The sequence below is a fragment of the Aspergillus aculeatus genome (assembly GCF_001890905.1).
Source record: "Aspergillus aculeatus ATCC 16872 unplaced genomic scaffold ASPACscaffold_8, whole genome shotgun sequence".
Taxonomy (NCBI): Eukaryota; Fungi; Ascomycota; class Eurotiomycetes; order Eurotiales; family Aspergillaceae; genus Aspergillus; species Aspergillus aculeatus.
Window position 1 is genome coordinate 1,288,302 of NW_017962983.1, and position 20,023 is coordinate 1,308,324.

Sequence of the window (20,023 nt, forward strand, 5' to 3'; positions counted from 1 at the left end):
TCAGGCTGAAAAGGAGCCAGGGATACCCAAAATCAGCGCTATGCACATGAGGGCAAGGTATATCCGCTATGATGTATGTATGAAGCCGGCACCAAGTCGACTCAGCAAGAACAACATGTCAAAAAGGGGGGAATAGTAATTACAAGATATAGGGTCGGCATCCAAGGCCGAATATGACACATTAGGGGGACTGCATATATGCATGAGGAGATCCGAGAATCGGGGGAAATAAAGAAAAGGGTATCACGTAGACATCACATCATAATCAAAGCACCTGTCCCCTTCTCTTCGTCCGGGTGCACCTCCTCCTCAAGCGCTGGCAGCTCCGGTCTGCTCGGCCACACAGATGGCCGAATCGCGCGTCTCATAGTTCGGGTCGCCGAAGGACAAGGGGGGCAAGGGTCCATACACCTTCCCGTGTTGCGTCCCTAGTTTGGTTCGCAGAATGGCCTCTTCTAGGTTCCATCGGTGTATCAACCGGGCCTTCTTTGCATCGAACACCTGGACGACAGCCATCTCTTCCTGTTGATGGGCTTGTTGCATTTGCGCAAACTCTATAGCGTGTTTGTCGATCAGCTCGTCAAGTTCTCTTTCCATCCGGGCAATGGCCTCCTGCAATCGCAGCTCCTGTCGGTCGCGGAGCACTTTGATCTTGGCCTCGTGTAACTGATCCATCGAATTGTGGTCGTGGTACTCCTGCGCTAGCTGGGCCTTGTGTTGCGCGGTGAACTTGCGGGCGGGGGTGGTCTCCGGCCCTGACCCTGCCCCTCCTGGCGACGGGGGAGGGCTGGAATTATTGAAATACCCCTCCATGTGTTTGATGCGGGTCCGCGAATTCATCTTCGCCCGTTCGAACTCCCGCATCTGGTCCATCTCGATCGTCAGCTGACGTTCTTCCATCCGAGAAGCGTCGTTGATGTTCTTCACAGATGTTAGCATGACGAGTTTCTTTAGGTGGTACGAGGGCATACCTTTTCGCGTTTCTGCGCCTCAAGATCCTTGTTCGCCGCAAGTCGTTCGGCAACAATGGACTGCTGAGTTTGGCGAAGACGCATCGTGAAAGCATCCTGGAAGAGATTGTGTCGATTCAGCTCCATCACTTGACGCTCCCGCATGAGACGCAGCTGCTCGTCGTTCTGACTCCGCTGTAGGGACTCATGATCGAACGCGGGTATCTCAAGCCGCAGCACTCCGCTCCCGTCGCCGGATGATCGGGCTTCCTGCGACTCCGGCAGCTTGGATTCCACTAGAACCTGCTCGATCCCCTTACTCCCCTTGGCGATAGTGATTTGCGCCGCTGGAGGCAGGAGCACGGCCGACGGCGACCGCTTCTTGCGAAAATGGATCTTCTCCATCGCCGACTTCAGCGTTGATTTCCGTCTTTCCTTCTTGTCGCTCGGGATCACGCTGATCATCGAATGGCGGTTGCTCGGCGGCGCCCCCGCGGCCAAATTCGTATCTATCCCCGGGATCAGTCTCCCCTCACATGAGCTATAAGAGGTCGGTCGGGTGGACAGTGAGGCGATCGAGCGAGCACTACCATTGTGGATGGGTTCGGAGGAGACAGTGAATTCGGAGAGAGACGAACCGAGGAGATCGATTGCGGTGGTCTGGTGGGATGGTGTGATATCGTATGCGGAGTGGCGATCGGTGGAGGATCTGGTGGACGAGATGATAGGTGAGGACGAGGAGAGATCCACCATCCCCGAAGCGATGGACGCGGTCAACGATGCGACCAGCTCGACCTCTGGGATATTCAGACCCAGCTGGCGGGCCTCCTCGATCAGTTTTTGCTCCTGCGCCGTTTCGGCTTCCTCAGAAGGCAGTTGGAGAACCTTTCGGCGGTAGTGAGACTCTTCGATCTCTGCGTAATTAGGGTGCTCCATGATGCAATTGCAGACGAGCTCTGTTCACAGTCACCCATGGAGCTTGTATGTGTGTGTGTGTGTGTGTGTATGTATGTGCGGGAGAAGTGAAGCTGCGGAGAGGCACGAAAACAGGTGAAGGAAGGGAAGTGGTGGTGAGGGGTAGAAAAATGATATATAGAAAAATTAAACAATGACGATAAGAGACAATAAGGGGGACGGACGGAAGTTTCAGGGACACGAGTCGCCAGACGCTAAGACACTCGTCCACAGTACTAGAAGCACGGTGGACGAGATGGAGGCGCCCAAGAGCAGCATCCGACTTGCGGGGAGGGGCAAAATAAGTTTCCAAGCAAGACACTGGGTGGGAAAGAGAGGGAGAGAGGGAGACGAAGAGACTTCTAAGGCACGCGCCGCTGGCAGAATAGGAGAACAACAAGAAAGACCGTGGATTGAATGAGGAGACTATCACCTCGAAGTGGGCTAATGAGAGAGCAGATTACTCCTGCTGCTGCGGGCCAACTGTGCGAGCACCACCACCAGGGACTGGGAAGCCAGGACAAGCAAGCGACTGGAACCTGATTTGGGCCTCAAGTATCCGTTGGAGGTGGTAGACTGCCCTGGAGTAGACTAACTGCCAACTTAGCACTGAGTAAGTCAGTTCTTTTGTTTCGGTCGTTCATGGGTTCCATATTATTCATTCATTATTGTTAGTTACTGAGTATGATTGCTGATTGCGACCCACGACCCGCCTGACCCAATGATTCCTGATTCCTCCGGTCCATCCATAGGTCAGTCAATCGGTAGTGGGTAAATTGGTCGTGATCAGACCGTGCGTCCCTGCGTGCATCTAAAGTCAAAGAAAAGGAGAAAAAAGGAAAAGAAAATTATGATCAATCTTTGAAGCATGATCGATGATCATCTGCAGTGATGCAGTCAGTGATAGTGCTAGGAAGGAAGGAAGGGAAGTAATTCCGGGGAAAGGAGAAGCCGTCAGAATGCTGTCACCGCAAGTCGGGAAATCGGGAATTGACTGACTGAACTTTACTCTCTACTAGAGGGACTCAGCTGCCCGTGCCCTGGCTGCCAGGCTGAATGAGGATTGTTGTTTGACGCGGATTGAAGGCACACCCGGCCCATGGTCGGAAGTAACAGCCGCCCGAATTGGGCCACAGAATAGGGTATAGGGCAGGTCAGGGCAGGTCAGGGCAGGCCAGGGCAGGCCAGGGCCAGCTGCAGATGTCTCGGCGCTACCCAGAACCGTGGTTTCAAACCCATGGCCGATGGAGTCCACCGTCAGGCACCCGCCGCTTCAGATTCCCCTCTTCTGCACACCACCTGACCATCCAGGTTCCACTGCTCCAGATCTCTTAATCTCGCTGTCATGGACATTGGGGAACACTATCCAGGACAGTACTAGACTCTAGCAGGGGGAGAAAAATAGTGTCATGATCGTCCCAGGTTAACGGCTTCTAGAGAGCTTCTTGAGCTCCGCTTAGTGTTTTTCTAGGCAGGAGGGGATGGCACGATGTCTTAGTCTGGCTCAACCATCATTCCAGGAGTTCACCGCATCAGTTGTTCCCGCATTCTGACCTGCATGACCGGGTTATCACACCATTAATAATATTGGGTTATGAGATTACTTTTGTTTTTCCAGAATTTATCTCAAACAAATTGCTACGCGGACTGTGATTCTCCGATATAGCTAGCTACTCTCTCTCCCTCCTTTCCCTAACGCGATAGCATCGCCCCAGCCATTGCGTATGTCTTCTCTCTAGCATCCCACTGGACGGAGCCCGGCAACGCCCGCTTATCAAAGCCGTGCGCGCAAGCTTGCATACGTACTTGCACCACCTCGCGCTCTTTGCCGGGCTCCTTGGCGATTTTCTGGGCGAGGGTCTCCGCCTCAACCGCCAGGCTATCACACGCCGCCGTCACGATCATCACGCGGTCAGGGAAGCGGTCCGGGCTCGCATAGAGCGGTGAGAACCGGGGATCCCTGGTATCAAACGCCCCGTGCGTGTAACATGCGTCGAAGAACTTCGACATGAAGAGCGGAATCGCTTTCCCGGACGTATCGGGCGGCACCTTCAGGCTGGGGTCTGTATGGATGTCCACGACCGGGTAGACCGCGATCACGGAGTGGAAGGTCTCCGGGGGGAAGAGATTCGCCGACGCCGCCAGCGCGAAGTTCCCGCCGGCACTGAACCCGGAAAGGGAGACGCGGCTGAGGTCGAATCTGTCCGGTTGGCTGAGCACCCACCGCACCACATCCTCCGCGTCATTCAGCGCCGCGGGGAAGGGGTGCTCGGGCGCGAGGCGGTACTGGACATCGAGAACGGTCCGGTCGGTCTCTCGACTCATCTGCCGACAGAAGGGGTCGTCCGCGCCGTGGAGCGGGAAGATGAAGCCGCTGCCATGGAAGTTCACCAGCACCGGTGTAGGTTTGGAGGTGGGAGACGATGTGTTGCGATACAGGTGGACTTTGATCGTTCGCCCGGCGTCGCGCGACTTTATTTGCAGGACTTCATCTGGGCTGGCGTTGGGGATTTTGCGGGCAAAGTATCGCCTGAAGAAGACGGCGAGGAGCTTGTAGTAGAGGTAGGTGAGGAAGAACATGGTCCACGGTGTGCGTGTCGACAGGGTCACGGCGTCCCACCGGCAAATAGGCAAGGCTTGATGATCCAAGCGATGGCTTATCTGCCAAGAGGGTGTCAGAACTTAGGTTCCAGCTGCATCGACAGGCACCAATGATACATTAAATAGGCGTGTTACGTAGTCGGTAGTTGGTGGTCGGTCTGTGCCGCAGAGCGGACGCTCCACTCGGACCGATGACGCCATCATTTTCTACCGAGGCCGATACTAGAGTAAAACAAACCACTGCAGGATAAATGCAATTGTTTCTTTGCTAGGAGTACGAGTAGACGACATTCATCAGAGGCACGAGTTGAAACTGCCTTGCTAACAATACAGTGAAAGAGGTGGATATACTATAATACTTGGAGAAATAACTGAGATATACTTTAGGCACACAAAGCATTAGACCTTCGCTATATTACCCGGCCCCTTTGTACCCCCCTTCTACTGCAAGAAGACAGCTACTCTTGTCCTCCCGAGTTTTCGAGGTCGATTGAACTCAACTCATTTCTAGCTTGTTTTGTTGTCAAGTCAGCTAGGTGCCTCATTTAGAAATGAATTCTGAAGTGTGCTTGTCTGCATCTCCGAAACTCCATGATCCCCTCTGATGGTTCAAAGCTTGTCAACCTGCGATAAATTCAATTATTAGATGCGTAAGTAGAGCTTTGAACCTCTGCTCTTTGAGACTCAGCTATCTTCGCTTGCAGCTCTTTTGCTCAATGCTCCTTTACTTATCTATTCCATCAAGGCTCTGCCAATTGATCCCTCAAATGGCCCCACCGGTCAAGAAGTGTTATCTTATCGCCTCCCCTCGCCGTTCATATCTGATCAAGGTAAGGATTTACAGTAATCGGTAGACATGCTATCCGATGCATTTCTAGCTACAAGCAGAATCTATACAGTATTGTCTTAGCATTCCTACCAATGAGAGAAGTAACATGGCTACAGAGTGAATGACATGACTCATCTGCCGCAAGCCTTCTGTGCCCCGTCAAACAGGCAGAAACCCGCAGGCTGACGGCAACCTGGAACTAAGCAACCATCCTCGTAGATTTGCGGGGTTATTTAGACCCCGTCTGGAAGCACCCAACATCCTTCTTCTTTACGCACTTCTCATAACCTCACCAACACCAAACTCCAAGCAGCCAAATCACTAGCTGCATATATCCCCCAGAACATAACACGACAGAAAAATGAACAGCCTGCCCCCCGCGCAACGACGACCGCGCCGCCGTCGCGGCAACCCCCGCTGCGGCCCCATGCCCCCGCGCCGCCTCTCGCCCTCCTCCTACCAGATCCCGCAAGACCTGAGTCCCTCCCTCCCAGCCATCCAGCAAACCGCCTGCCCACTATTCACGCACATCCCCGCCGAAATCCGCAACAGGATTTACTACTACACCCTCGAGTCGTCCTCCTCCACCGACACCACTTCAGAAACTGCATCATCCACCTACGCCCAGCAAGCCCTCTACTACCGCCCGGGCTTCAAGGCCCCGAAACGCATCTCGACCGCCCTCCTGCAAACCTGCCAGCAGATCTATGGCGAGGCCTCGCTCCTCCCGCCGGCCATCAACCGGCACACCTTCTGGTGCCACCGCCCGCCGCCGCACGTCCGCCACGCCGCCTCCCCGGCCGACTACTTCTCGCGCATGACGCCCAAGCAGCGCGGCGCCGTGCAGGAGCTGCACTTCTTCACCCAGCAGTACTTCCTCGAGGACTCGTGGGCGCAGGTCTGGGCGTCCGTCCGGGAGAATGAGGCCTGGCAGGCGCAGATGCGCAAGGGGAAGCGGAAGCTCGAGGAGGCAAACGCAGACACTGGCGAGGGCGGCGGGAATGACAACCACCCTGGCGATCGCAATCAGGAGAACGGGGTGGAAGGCCGGGGGAGCAAACGACGCGCCGGTGGAGCAGCACCACCACCACCGCCAGGGCTACAACCCGACGAGACCTCGGATGTCGGGGTCCTGGCCCCGAAGCGCATGACCATCACGCTCAGGCATACGGATTGGTGGTTCTGGGAGTATAATGAGCCGTTGGGGATCGATCCGTTCCGGCCGGGGAGGACGAAGGCGGAGGAGATGGAGATGGGTGTTCGTGGGCAGCAGCAGCGGCGGCGGCCGTTGACAGCGTGGGAGGAGGGCAGGGTTTGGGGGAATCAGTTCAAGCTGTTGCCCAGTCTGGAGGAGTTGGTGATTGAGTTTGAGACGGTAATGCGGAAGAGGGACCAATTGGATGCGATTGTGCAGATGGCGCGTGATTGGAGGTTTCCGTTGGTGGTTGACGAGGAAGAAAACGGGGAGAAAGTGTTTCTGGTCGCGGAGGAAGGGTCGAGGCGGGCGTATACGTGGATCGGAGCCAAGGAGGAGATCCTGCGAGATGTGGTCATGGGGGCTGCGGGCGGGGGCGGGAACGGGCAACAAGGAGGTGATGCTGGTGATGCTGCTGCGGTCAAGCCGCCGCCGAGGCTGGTGCCGTTTGATGCGGATCAGGAGTTCAGGACCGCTACTGCTGCTGCTGCTGCTGCTGCTGCTGCGAGCCAGCCGCAAAAAGGCGAGGGGGATGCTACGGCTGAGCAGAGTGAGCCGAAGATCAATGGGGAGTTTGATCCGGCGACGGAGGAGAAGTTCTACGTCGTCTTTCTGACGTGGCGGAGGCAGCGGGTCAATTGACCTTGTGGTTTGCGAGATCTGATTTGAACATGAGACTTGATCGAGCGACTTTTATCTGGCGGTCTATGCCCTTCGGTCACGATATCACTTGAATTTCTTATGGTGTTAATAATGTGTACTATATTAATGATCCAAGCACATATTCAGATTCAACAGCGGGTGCAGCTCATCTATCATCGAGATTATCTTTCTTTCAAACATTACTTAGGCATCTTAATAACATGTAGCGATACATAACTCCATAACACATGCACAGCCGTAGGTGTCAGGGACCCAGCCCTGCCTGGGTCATCATGTAACCGGAAGGTCAGATGTTCATGCTCCCCCGCGCCTTCGCTTGACATAGTCCAGCAGGTCCAACTGGCAGGGGACCTTCCCTCTCCTTTCCTCCACTTCCAGTCAACAACCGGCATACAACAAAAAAAAGCCACATCACAAAACCTTTTTTATTACTACCTCAATTCGACCGCCTCAAAGGAAGCAGACGTAGACCTCACCGGTCAAACTTCTTCAGCTCCAAATACCGCAGCGGCGGGTAGACAAGCATGGCCCACGAGCAACCGACCCAAATGCCCAGATCGGCGCCGTCGGCGCCCACCATCTTGGCGATGGGGCCGACATACCAGATCTGGTCCATGCAGACGATGGCGCCGGCCCAGCCGATGAGGAAGGCGGCCAGCGCCGCGAGGCCGAGGGGCAGCTTGGCGCGGTCGGCCCAGGCGTCCCAGTCGAAGCCGCGGGTACGGCGGAAGATCAAATGCTCCTCGAGCGCGATGGTCAGGTAGATGGTGACCCAGTAGCCCATGAGGGCGAGGAAGTTCTCGAAGATGTCGTAGAGGTGGTTGCGGCCGCCGAGGGCGCACGCGGTGTAGATGATCGTGCTGACGCAGGCGAGGGTCCAGCGCGGCAGCCGCGCCAGGTGCCGCCCCATGATCTGGAAGCCCAGCGTGGCCGAGTACGTGCCGGGGATGTTGTTGGAGATCAGGCCCAGCGCGATGATCACGCCCAGGAACTTGCCGAACCCGCCGAGCCCGTCGTAGCCGGCCAGGATCAGTGCCCCGGAGGAGGTGTCGTAGGCCTCGGCCCACGCCGGGTTTGTTAGGGTGCCCGAGGCTAGGCCCACGCCCATCAGGTTCGCGAAGGTTAGGGACAGGCCCAGGCCGAAGAGAACGGACATGAAGGTCTTCCATTTGGAGGTGGTCGGCGGGAAGTAGACGAAGAAGTCGGCGCCTGCGGGAGCCCACGCGACGGAGCTCGAGAGGCACAGTGAGAAGAAGGTCAGGCGGTCCGCGCTCAGGGTCGCCGTGTTGCCGCTGGACACGATGGAGGTGTCGAATTTGGGGCCGGCGCAGCCGACGAGCACGAACATGGCAACAAGTTGTGGCGCCCAGGCCCATCTGGGATGGTAAGTATATTTCCGGGAAATTGGGGCAATGAGGAACATAGGATGGATGGGCTTACCTTTCATAAGCGTGGAATGGCTTCATACCGAATACGACGACCAGCCAGGTGATGATGGCGACAATGATGATACCAACCACAACAGTCATCTTCCCGTCGGCCACCGCAGCCAACTTTTATGATTTTAGCAATCGCTCTAGGATGCTGCCAGTAGAAGGGGCCAAACTCACGATCTGACCACCAACCAAACAGTCGATCATTCCGTAACCAAGCATAATAATGATGTTCAACAGACAGGCGATCTTGCTGGGATAATAGCCCATAAAATATCTCGCAACGACCTAGAACGCCACCTGTCAGCGTTTTCATCGATATGCTATAGGTCATCATCACTCACCATCGTCCGATTGCCACTTAGCGGTCCAAAGGTTGCCATGTATGCCACCCCAGCAGCTCCCAAGAAAGAGCCAAAGGTGGCACAGAGGGCAGAGTCCACAAAGCTCAGCGAATATCCTAACGGGCCGTACATACCGACGGCGACGTTATTGGCCGTGATACTGGTCGAGAACCACAGAACGCCCATTTTGAGATAGTCGGCTGTGGTCACGGAACTATGCCGTTCCGTTTCAGGCACTCTCTCGATACCTCGCTTCTCAAGTAGCTTGTGAGTGAACCTCGAAAATATATTGGCCTCTCCTGAGTCGGAGGAGGCAGAGAGCGAAGCTCTCATGGCCTTCTCTTCGTCCTGCATGGAAGCGGCCATGCTGAGTTCAGACTGCTTGGGCTGGAGAAATTAGCAGAAGCCGTGAGTTGTTCCTCTCGAGCAGGGAGGTAGCGGCGAATTCCGAGAGAGCAACAGCAGTAGATAAGGAGATTAGGTCGAGAGTTGAGCTGGCCCAGCCTGCATGTCGGGAGAAGGAACAAAAGAAGAAAAAAAGGTACGGAGTAGTTGGGAGGGATATGATACCCTGCTTATAGAGCTAATGAGTTATCAGCCAATCCTTTAATCAATGTAGCGACGGACATAGTCTTCCTTTTTCATTGCCAAGCCGGTTAAGTTCAAGATTGTCAGAACTCACTTATTATCTTGGCAGTCTGAATTTTTTTTTTTAATGCGTTTTTTTTTCTTTTCCGCCCAGAACTTTTGTCGGCCGGGAGTCCGGGACAAGCCGCCACTCAATGCTTAGGTGGGCTTAGCAATGCTTAGCGAATTTGTCTAAGAACCAACTTAACTCCGGCCTCCCGTTGCTGACCCATGGATGCTGCGTGCCATCTGCCATCTGCTCCCTGCAGACATCGACGCCTCCGTGGTTTAACCTTCTTTGCTAGCCCTGTCAGGCTGCCCGGTCTTCTAGCTTATTCCCGTTCCAGAGATGTTCATAGCACGGGTGCGACGTGAGCAGGGGTGCAATTGTTCTTTTCTTCTGCTCTGCTGCAGGTGCAGTTTAGTTCAGACGCGAAGAGGGACGCTAAGACCAAGACGGGCCATGAGGCCGGTAGGTACTCGAAGTAGTCTGCAGTGGTGCCGCCGATGCCGTTCCGATATGAGCTGCTGCCAGATTTGTTGAGATTAAAACTAACTCAAGTCGCATTTATGGCGTGAGGGTAGAGAAACCTTGAAGACTACTAGGCTATTCAGGTCTTCAACAGTACACTATTGATTGGTCAGCCTGGTTGAAACCACCACAGTCCGATCTAACGCCAGCACGTTCGGAGCAGCTCCCTATCAAGTACTTGTCCTCTTGGTGGAATGACAGAATTGTACAGTACTGTACTGTATGTACAATACCTCAGCATGTATGGAGCCAGCACGTGCCCCGCTTGACCGGGAGGTTTACCCGCCCTTCCGTCTGCTCCAGTCGCTCTCTGTCCTCTCGTTCCCCTCTACCTCTCCTTGGCTATCATTGGCCTTTCATTCCAGTCCGTTCATTGCCACGGTCCAAAGCCATCCCCACGTTGGTAGACTAGTCACATGCTAAGAATCATACTCCATCGCACCTTTCCCCATTGCATTAGTCGAAGCTGGCTCTAGACCGACAACCCGCATCGATACCCGGACCAAATTGAGAGACAGGAGGCCCCCCACCTATCATCGGCATCGCAGATACCATGCTATAGCAGTACTCCGGAATACACGGTGGCAGAACCCAGGCTAAAGCTATTTTGAATCGACTACAGTCCTAGTCGGCCACTTGCGGGGCCTTGAAGGGAAGAACTACGAACTGCGACTTGCCACAAAACTTCCAATCAGCTTCTAGCCTTTCGAAAGTTTAGCCGGCTACCTGCGATCTTATGATTGCCGTTCCACGTTGTGGTGGAGGAGGAACACGCAGCTACTCAATTTACGTCCGAATGAATCCCACTCAAGGTCGCCCGTTCTCCCACTTCTCTCATCATGACTCGTGGACTTCGGCGGAGAACAATGGACAGGCCACTACGTATTGCAGCCCACATTCAATGAGCCTATCAAGACATGCGGCCCTTAACGAAGGAATTGCAGTGGGTATGGACCAGCACCGTGGTGCTTCTGGGAAATAATGATCGGATCGTCACGATTCATCTCCCTGAGTCCTGACTTAGCCAGCAGCCTGGTGGATCTTGGGTCTGGGTACGGAGAACCCCGACCTCTTTAGTAACACGATGATGGATGATCAGGCGACCCTACCTAGGCTATGGGTTCTGATGCATTGAACAGCTGGCATGCTGCATAAGTTGTGCGTGTCAGCATACATGTCATTGTTCGTCAGTCTCCTCCACCAGCGTGCCTGGCGTGCGAATTCCAAATACGGTCCCGCCAGGTCTGTTGCTAATTCAGGGGGCACCTGCGCTCAAGGCTGGCAACGACAGCCCACCGTGTCAGAGATTGATGTCCAGCAAAATTAGATCCAGTCGGCAGTTGGCCAGGGAGGGCTACCTACACGCTCATCGACGCTGATTCGCCACCACTCCGGCCGTACATGCCATGCGACTTGCCAGAAGAGCGGATGAAGGATGTACTAAATAGATTGGAATCCTGCAGCGGCCAGCCAATTCTTCAGTCTGATGTGGGTCGAACTTGTGTAAGCACCTTATACCCCTCTAAACTTGTTGCACCTCTGTCTCCCTTTTCATAAGAAGTTACTGCCTAGCATTTCTCCAATACTGAGTACCTTACTATGCTATCCTCATAAAACCCTCGTTGTAATAATGGCCAGTGATGGCGGTGGCTCTGCGCATGATCTGGTGGTCACCACCTGGGTAATGTACAGCATCGCAATGCTGTTGTTTGTCGTGCGATTGTATGTACCAGATGCTGACTCGGTATTTCTGGTTGTTGATTGCTAACTTGTCTTACAGATATGGGCGATGGCTCAGAATGCGCTGGGTGTTTCAGGTCGAGGATTACCTGATGATTGCGGCGGTGGTAAGTTTGCTTGCAGACTAACGGGCTTGACCTTATGGCCCGACGCTAAGTCATTGTTCCGACTAGGCTTTCTATACAGCATTTGCCGTCACCAACATCAAGATTGCGGAGGGAGGAGGAAGCAATCTATACAAGCCTGGAGAATATGAAACATTCACCGCCGCCGAGATCGCGGCGAGGGTCAAAGGATCCAAGATCGAGTTTGCTTCGGAAAATGTATGGTACAGTCTTTCCACCATGGCGCATCTGCGAAATGAGACCTAACGCAGCCATGTTCCAGTGCCAGCTCTGCACGATTTACTTACTGAAGGCTTGTATGCTGATGGTCTACTTCCGACTGACGTAAGTTAGCCATCCATCGACTTCGAGCCAGAGTGTGTGCCTGACGGGAATAACCACAGAAAAAATCTATGGCAAAATCGTGTGGTGACGATTTGTGCTATATATACGCTGTGCGGATGGATCAGTTCAGAGCTGGTACTATTCCTCGAGTGCAGGCCCTACTTGTCCGGCTACTGGACCCTTCCTCCCCCGAACGAAATCTGCTCGACTTATCGTATCTACGAGGCTGTGCAAGCGGCTATGAACATTAGTTCTGATGTTGCAATTCTCTGTGTCATGCTCCCGATGTTTGCCCGCGCGCAGATGGCGTGGAAGACCAAGCTGCCGGTCATCGTTGTCTTCTCAATGGGCATCGTTGTGGTACGTCCGACTTGCATCTTACATCGCCCTACAAACTTTTGACTGATTTTCTGACTTGTACCCAGCTTGCTTGTGCTATCACTTCGAAATATTTCACCTTTCGGGATATTTACGACACCAGCTATCAGTTCTGGTACCTGCGAGAGGCCTCCATCGGCATGTACGTCACGAACCTGCCTTTTGTGTGGTCTCTGGCGCGATCCACAATCTCCTTCCTCAAATCGAGCAATTATGTCGACCAAGGCAATTACAACGACCCGAGATATGGGACAAATGCTCACACCAACGAAACCCGCTCCAGGCCGGGCAACGGCACGCGTTCCACTCGACATTTTCCGAGCATTTACGAGTCCCGTGCGGTCCGCACGGAGATACTATCACCGTCGGAGAGCGAGGAGAACATTATTGAGATGGGTGGGATGGGCAGAAGCGTGATCAAATCGGCGGGGTCATCGCAGGAGAGTGGAGATCGTGGATGGTCCCAGTCGGACGGCCATGATGACCAGTTCATTCGGAAAACTACGGAGATAGTCATTCAGAAAGGTTGATCAGCTGGCTATGCTGGAGAGCATGCTTAGGATGTACCGAGCGAGGCAAGCGAATGCGTGGGGGAAACAGCTCGGCAATGATCGGGGCAACCGTGGCATGGGTATCCAGCACAATGTCGAGACTCTCGCACAGCTAACGGGGTCTCATTCAGCTGCCCATCTCCGCTACAATTCCCACCTTGACCGGTAGAACAGACTATCGCTTCGGCCAAATCCACACAGTGTTAATCTATTTCTCCGATCATCCATGCTGCCTCGTCCCACGCCCAGTTACTACTCATGTGCACGAGGAGATGGAATAGGATGCGTCAGCAGTCCTTATGGAGTCGATTCAGTGATCAGCGGTGATTTTATCCTGGAATGTCAAAATGTTATTAATACTATTTGAAGTCCCACGTCCACAGTGTAAGGCGAAAGAGGGAGTACGTCAGCCCGCGAGAGGCTAGCTTGCACTTGGTGGGCTAGCCGAGATCGAGATTTTCCGATCTCGCGCTCCGCGATTACGACGTTGATCTTGGCACAGATGGAACGATGCTGACTCCTTCTATGACTTTATTGTCTATCATTAAACAGAATCTCTTTATTTAATACCTCACGACAATGGCAATGCATAATCAACTCAAGCTCTTCATAGGCTGCTTCTGCTCCAGGCCATAGACCGGGTCGCACACACCACATCCGAGATCCCCCCTCAGGTGGAGCAAACCATACTTTTGCATGTGGGCTAGTGAGCTTATTCTGTCCTGCACGACGCTTTCTGCCATGTGCTTAGGGTTTCTGTTAGGTAGTTAGCAGCCACTCTTCTATGAGTAGTACAAGCTGCAATATCTCCGCTGGAGAACTTATTCCAAGGCTTTTATCACTACAAATGGACGCATGGCGTGCACTGCATCTCGACCTGCTATAAGAAGTATCTCGTCTCTGGATTTTGATGGGAATTCTCCAAATGCCCACTGCCCACTTGACTTGTGGATCTAGGAGATTCCCACTTATCTGACGCTAGCAGGTTTCAGATGTCTATAATTGCTGGGGCCTTTGCTAATCTTGCGAGGGGGAGATCGAAATACTCATAGCTTACATAGTTGGGTTACTAGATATATTGGTGATATGCTCTGAGAAAGGTTGCTTTACTGAGTTGATGGTCAGAAGCTTTCATTGTGGATGAGACATCATTTCTCAGATAAACTTGATTTTTTTTTATGTATTTAGATCGGTTGGGGTGGAAGATATATAAGCTGGTGTTTACTTAGGAAAGCCTCTCCAATTACACATACAGTAGGATTGATGTAACCCAGTTGCTTATAGACTATGCCTTTGCCAAGATAAGGTGCGAAAGCAATTGTCTCTTTTCAATCTGTATATCCTTTAGGATTGAGGTTTACATCTTGATTGTTCACCTTTCATTTCTCTGTGCCTGTGAAGAATGCTGCTACGCAGAGAGTAATTCAATGTCATACAAAATCAGCATCAAATTCCACCGAATGCTGGGGCATATTTCTTAGTCACTAGAACTGTTAATTGAATCGAATATGTAGAGGTGTCCAGCTAGATGCCAGGCTCCCTGGCTGCCTCTACAGGTGCACCGCCACGTGTGTGGCAGCCGAGCACGGCCACGATATGATCCAGCCCAACAACATCCCGTGTGGCGCTCATCCGTCACTCCACCGCTTTCATCACCATCATCAAGAGGCTTCCTATCTTTCACATGCTCAACGGTAGTGGGTCAAGGTTGCTGTTGCCATATTACGCTTTATTATCAGCTATCGCTCTGACTATTCAAGCTGAATTTAGGAAGAACATAACACAGAGTGGTAGCTACAATGACCCCTTTGAATCATTCCGGGGACACCAAGTTCACCGTCTTTATCCGCCTGCCATGCCCCCGGGGGGATTTTGTGGATCCTCCCCCGGTACTTATTTAGCCTATTTCATCGGAGATAGAGCCAGCGCTGACTTCAGTAGATGGAATGGAATGCAGCTAAGGATCAGGCTCTCTGGGACATTCTTTCGCGGCCCTCGAAAGGCGATGATCTAGATTGTGAGTCCTTCATGGAACGTCCACCCCATACTAGGTACCGTACAATAACGGCTAACGGGCCCAGGGAAAGCATTGTACCGGACACAAAATACCCCTCAGTTTCACAGACGTGCTGACTCTTGTCTGGTCACAGAGCAGACCACTTCGAAGTCACACTTCAGTTCTTACTCCAGCAGGCAGCATGGCTGTACGACCGTCAGCTATCGCAAGTGCGCGCGCAAATGCGCAAAGTGCCGACCACGCAGTCGACATCTACATCGCCCGCTCCCGGCTCGATATCCGGCAGTGCTGCTCTCGGTCAAGTTAAAGCTGCCGCAAGCAATGGTATGGATTTCTCTGATCCGATTTGGTTTCGTATGCTGACTGCTCAAAGCTCCGAGAGCTCCAAGTTGCCTGGCGCAACAGAAGGAGTCCCTGCCGCAACGAGGTAAGTTGCATAGCTCAAAGATTGTCCATATTGAACTTGTCACTGTACGCCTGGTGCTGAGGACAAGAAGCCCCGATCCCCAGACGCACGAGCTCGACGACAACCATCAATCAACTAAAGCCCGCCCGAGAGCCATTGCGCGACGAACCACCTACTTCCGAGCCAAAAGAGCTAGGCCGCGAGGCCCATGCTTCACGGCCACCGGCCAGCCGACGAGATCCCCCGATTCCAAAGTCGCCAACTCTCGAGGAGGAAGATTTGACGTCCAGCTCGTCCGAGTCCGCGTCCGAGGAGGACGAGCGAGTGGACAGCCGACGGGGACTCAGATTCAGACCATTCGGCAAATTCTCGATGTATAAGCCAGGATTGCGAGATGAGGAGGAGGAGGACGATGATTCACCAGCTTTTCTTCCCCTATCCTCCGGTCCAGCCCATACCCCCCACCATCCCTCAGGCTCGGATCTCAATGCCACGCTACGGATGAACGGGGAGGACGTACCTGCCGTCTCCAATCGACGCCCCACGGAACAACTCCATACAGTCAGAAAGTCTCCTACCGCGGATTCATCCACGAGCTCTGTCAGCTCCGGAGTCCCAGTATCGCATCCAGCTACCGATCGCCGGCGACACATGCACCAAAGCGGCGGCCCTCTGAGCCCCCGTCGTGCCGCCGAGCTGACCCCCTTCAGTCCGCGGCGGTCGATTGCATCTGCGGGTCGAGAGACCAGCGATGGGACGCCTAGTATGGGAAGTAGCTTTAGTGACCTGGATGGTAAGCTTTGTGCGCTCACGGATTCTGGATGCATGCTAAAATTCTTGCCCATCTACAGATGCCAGCGTTACGCAGTCGGCGCTCGAAGAGGCTCTGATGAGCAATATGCAGCATGGAGGAATGGCAAGCCGCATGAGCACTTTTAGCCAGGCCTTACGAAGTCGCTATTTGCCTTGATCAGGGCTATGACTTTACAGCTCTCTTTTTCCCCCCTCATCATTTACACCAAATGGCTTCCTTAAGGAAAGGGTCTATCAGCAGATTGGATGTATTCAAATCTACCAATGTCTCTTCGTATAACCTCTATTGAATGCACAATGATCAATTTCGGTTCTTTGACTACCACTTACGACTGATTTCCAATTGGCTGTTCTGATCATGACAAGTGTCATTTCGAGCTGTTATTGCCGTCTTCCTACCCACAGGAGTTTCCTCGTATGTTGTTCGGAGGTGTACTCTATACAATCAACCGTGCTTATCTCCGCCGGGCTTGAGCTTAAATCCTGCGGAAGCCGGGGGCTTATCGCGACCTGTTCAGATCAGGACTAGCGCTGTCAGCACGACGGAGATAAGAACCAGGAGCTTGAGCTTCCTTTGGCTCGACGAACTCCAGGACCCTGCCGGCATTCTACATATTCATAAAGGTAACGAATAGAGAGTCCTAAGTCTGGTTACTAAGAGCATGAGAGCTCGGTCAGCCGTTGACTGCTACCCAATTACACACTAGTTTAAGCTGCAAGATGGGCGATGCTCTCAAGGACAGAACAGGACTTAGAGCTCGGCGATAACTCAAACTAGGCCCCACCCTTCTTGCGTCATGCCATGTCAAGGACCCTTTCGCAATCCTCTGGAGCCTAGGGTCCAAAGGGTATATATACGCGCTTTTGGGCTCTCTGTACTCGGCACAACACTCTCATTGAACATTCTCTCAGTTGACTATATTTCCACGTATATTTTCCCAGATCTAGACAACATGTCGTTTGCCCCAATTGCCCCGAAGCCCAAGAGCCTACTTGGTTACCACCAGGTTCTCTCTCCCACCGCCGGTGTCAAGGTAAGGACTATCCTTTGAACTCATCGTGATCTTGAAAAGCTAAAGTCGACAGGTCTCACCGCTATGCTTGGGAGCAATGAACTTCGGAGAAGCGTGGACGGAATTCATGGGCAAATGTAGCAAAGAGGATACCTTCGCTCTGCTGGACTACTTCTTCAATGAGGGCGGGAACTTCATCGACACGTGGGTGCCTTCTCATCCGTCCTAGCATCATCCTCTCCTCTTACACCCTTAATTACTAACATCTTCCAAACATGCAGTGCCAACGCATACCAGTACGAAGAGTCAGAAACCTGGATCGGCGAGTGGATGCAACTCCGCAACAACCGCGACCAGATGGTGATCGCCACCAAGTACACGACGGGGTTCCGGACGGCGCACTTCGACACGGAGCCGCTGCAGTCCAACTTCGTGGGCAACTCGGTGAAGTCGCTGCGCGTCTCCGTGGAGGCGAGCCTCCGCAAGCTGCAGACGGACTACATCGACCTGCTGTACGTGCACTGGTGGGACTTCACCACGGGCGTCGAGGAGGTCATGCAGGGGCTCAACGCCCTCGTCACCGCCGGCAAGGTCCTCTACCTGGGCGTCTCCGACACCCCGGCCTGGGTCGTCGTCAAGGCCAACGACTACGCCCGCGCCCACGGCCTGCGCCCCTTCGCCGTCTACCAGGGCAAGTGGAACGCCGGCTTCCGCGACATGGAGCGCGAGATCGTCCCCATGTGCCGCGACCAGGGCATGGCGATCGCCCCCTGGGCCCCGCTGGGCCAGGGCCGGTTCCGCCAGCAGGCCCAGGCCCAGCAGCATGAGGGGTCCGGGCGGGGTTCGAAGCCCACCGAGGCGGATCTGAAGATCTCGGAGGTGTTGGAGAAGGTCGCCGAGCGCAAGGGGACGAATCTTTATGCCATTGTGAGTTTGCTTTCTTTGCCTTTGATTCTCTTTCCCTAATGGTTCTTTTGTCTCTCTCTGTGTGTGTGTGTGTGCAAACCCCGACTAACTAATCCTCAATCCAAGGCCCTCGCCTACCTCCGCTACAAACAACCCTACATCTACCCGATCGTCGGCCAGCGGAAGGTCGAGCACCTCAAGGCTAACATCGACGCCCTGAAGATCGAGCTCAGCAAGGCGGAGATCCGGGAGATCGACCTGGCCGCCCCCTTCGACCCCGGGTTCCCGAACACGATGCTGTTCGGCGGCAACGACAAGTACGACGTCGGGTTCACGGCCGCGGATGTCTCGTTGACCAACTGGGCGGCGCATATCGATGCGCCGGCGTCGCAGGAGGCTGTGAGGCCGCGTCAGGAGTGAATACGGCCTGGTTGGTGGGTGGTGGTGGCCTCATTGTGTATATAGTCTTTTGTCTGTAGCGTGCAAAGATTGGATTCTTGTTGCGTTGTGAGTGTGATATATCTGGTGGGGAGGAGACGGGTGGGCAGTAGGTAGTAGGTTGTTGTTTCATTCGGGCATTATTTGGTGATCTTGTCTCTGGTACCGTACCGTGGGACGTTGAAAAGTAGAACTACAACTCACATCAGGGCGCGACGCTTGCTTCAAGTTTGACGGATCTCAATTTGAAACAGCACAGCACAGCACAGCACAGCACAGCAAAGCACAGCACGACCATCCCGCCCGCGTTTCACCCCATCGCGGGCCCCCGTTCTACCACGGTCGAGAACCTCGGAACCGTTGCAACAGCCATTGAGTCTGAAACTTGATGACGACGAGAGTCGATGAGATTCTAGATTGCGGCAACGGGCTGTGACTTATGGTGGGAATGGTGACGCAATGAATGGTTCCCGGCTGTGGAGTGGAGTTCGGCTGGTTTTATTCTACACCTTCTACTATGTACCTATGTCTCTCGACAAGGGGGCTTGACTTTTTGTACTTAAACTACAAAGTCAAAGACCCGGGTTAGGATCCTTGCGCAACACACTGGGCAGTATTGAGGGTCGTTTCAATCATCCTGGTGGGTGGTGTTGGTGGTGGTGCAGTCAATTCCAGAGTTAGCCGGAGTCAGAGTTCGCGGACAGACGATCCGGAAGCTCGAGCTTAAACAACGAGGAGTTGGTGGACATATAGCCGGCCTAGCCACGCCATGTCGTCTGCAAACGATGGATGGATTTTGACCTGGGATGCCCCACGGGTTTCTGCTCTGCCGTTGAACAGCCGGTTCGGCGATTGAAATGGTTTGTATGGTTCGCATGGCTTGGCAAGAAGCAACTGTCGGTAATTTTTGGCGCTCTGGAGCGAGGTCGCAGTGATAGGTGCTGTATCTGGTCGGCATATTTTGACCATCAGCCGAGGTTGTGCGATGACACTGCCGTCTGGGGGATGAGGCAGCTGGTGTCCGTCTGACTGATCAGCATTGTAATCTGATACCTCAGAAAGCAGAATTACTGAGGATGAACGAGGCCAATGCCGAGGAAATGCTACCGAGGAATAACTCCGAAGGCGGTAGCTCCAACTGCCCTGCCCCTCCCCTCCACGCCCTGTCAGAATGTTGAGGCCCC

General features: G+C 53.7%; 7 protein-coding genes across 7 annotated transcripts; 4 read left to right on the plus strand and 3 right to left on the minus strand.

The window, feature by feature from the left end:
- Nucleotides 1-128: 128 nt before the first annotated feature.
- Nucleotides 129-1,942, minus strand: ASPACDRAFT_78885 (uncharacterized protein). Its single transcript, XM_020205285.1, has 2 exons — nt 972-1,942; nt 129-921 (listed from the first exon to the last, which is right to left on the minus strand). Exons 1-2 carry the CDS (start codon nt 1,884-1,886, stop codon nt 310-312), a joined length of 1,527 nt encoding a protein of 508 aa, XP_020056304.1. The 5' UTR covers nt 1,887-1,942; the 3' UTR covers nt 129-309.
- Nucleotides 1,943-3,150: 1,208 nt separating this feature from the next.
- Nucleotides 3,151-4,753, minus strand: ASPACDRAFT_119879 (putative esterase/lipase). The gene has a single exon (XM_020196288.1). It carries the CDS (start codon nt 4,482-4,484, stop codon nt 3,597-3,599), a length of 888 nt encoding a protein of 295 aa, XP_020056305.1. The 5' UTR covers nt 4,485-4,753; the 3' UTR covers nt 3,151-3,596.
- A 727-nt stretch (nt 4,754-5,480) lies between these two features.
- Nucleotides 5,481-7,640, plus strand: ASPACDRAFT_119880 (uncharacterized protein). Its single transcript, XM_020196289.1, has one exon. It carries the CDS (start codon nt 5,696-5,698, stop codon nt 7,169-7,171), a length of 1,476 nt encoding a protein of 491 aa, XP_020056306.1. The 5' UTR covers nt 5,481-5,695; the 3' UTR covers nt 7,172-7,640.
- Nucleotides 7,641-7,664: 24 nt separating this feature from the next.
- On the minus strand, nt 7,665-9,335 carry ASPACDRAFT_1869919 (purine-cytosine permease family protein; the record flags this gene model as incomplete). The annotated part of the gene is made up of 4 exons (XM_020197940.1): nt 7,665-8,568; nt 8,633-8,745; nt 8,803-8,913; nt 8,970-9,335. 4 exons carry the CDS (start codon nt 9,333-9,335, stop codon nt 7,665-7,667), a joined length of 1,494 nt encoding a protein of 497 aa, XP_020056307.1.
- Nucleotides 9,336-11,735: 2,400 nt separating this feature from the next.
- Nucleotides 11,736-13,495, plus strand: ASPACDRAFT_1856539 (uncharacterized protein). Its single transcript, XM_020197489.1, has 6 exons — nt 11,736-11,850; nt 11,909-11,975; nt 12,042-12,191; nt 12,256-12,317; nt 12,377-12,677; nt 12,743-13,495. The coding sequence occupies exons 1-6, from the start codon at nt 11,759-11,761 to the stop codon at nt 13,223-13,225; spliced, it is 1,155 nt and encodes a 384-aa protein (XP_020056308.1). The 5' UTR covers nt 11,736-11,758; the 3' UTR covers nt 13,226-13,495.
- Nucleotides 13,496-14,902: 1,407 nt separating this feature from the next.
- ASPACDRAFT_119884 (multidomain presynaptic cytomatrix related protein) lies at nt 14,903-16,987 on the plus strand. Its single transcript, XM_020196290.1, has 7 exons — nt 14,903-15,135; nt 15,188-15,263; nt 15,328-15,337; nt 15,397-15,587; nt 15,637-15,690; nt 15,761-16,462; nt 16,521-16,987. The coding sequence occupies exons 1-7, from the start codon at nt 15,046-15,048 to the stop codon at nt 16,637-16,639; spliced, it is 1,242 nt and encodes a 413-aa protein (XP_020056309.1). The 5' UTR covers nt 14,903-15,045; the 3' UTR covers nt 16,640-16,987.
- Nucleotides 16,988-17,350: 363 nt separating this feature from the next.
- ASPACDRAFT_119886 (uncharacterized protein) lies at nt 17,351-19,054 on the plus strand. Its single transcript, XM_020196291.1, has 4 exons — nt 17,351-17,516; nt 17,569-17,699; nt 17,777-18,422; nt 18,528-19,054. Exons 1-4 carry the CDS (start codon nt 17,436-17,438, stop codon nt 18,819-18,821), a joined length of 1,152 nt encoding a protein of 383 aa, XP_020056310.1. The 5' UTR covers nt 17,351-17,435; the 3' UTR covers nt 18,822-19,054.
- The last annotated feature ends 969 nt before the right edge of the window (nt 19,055-20,023 follow it).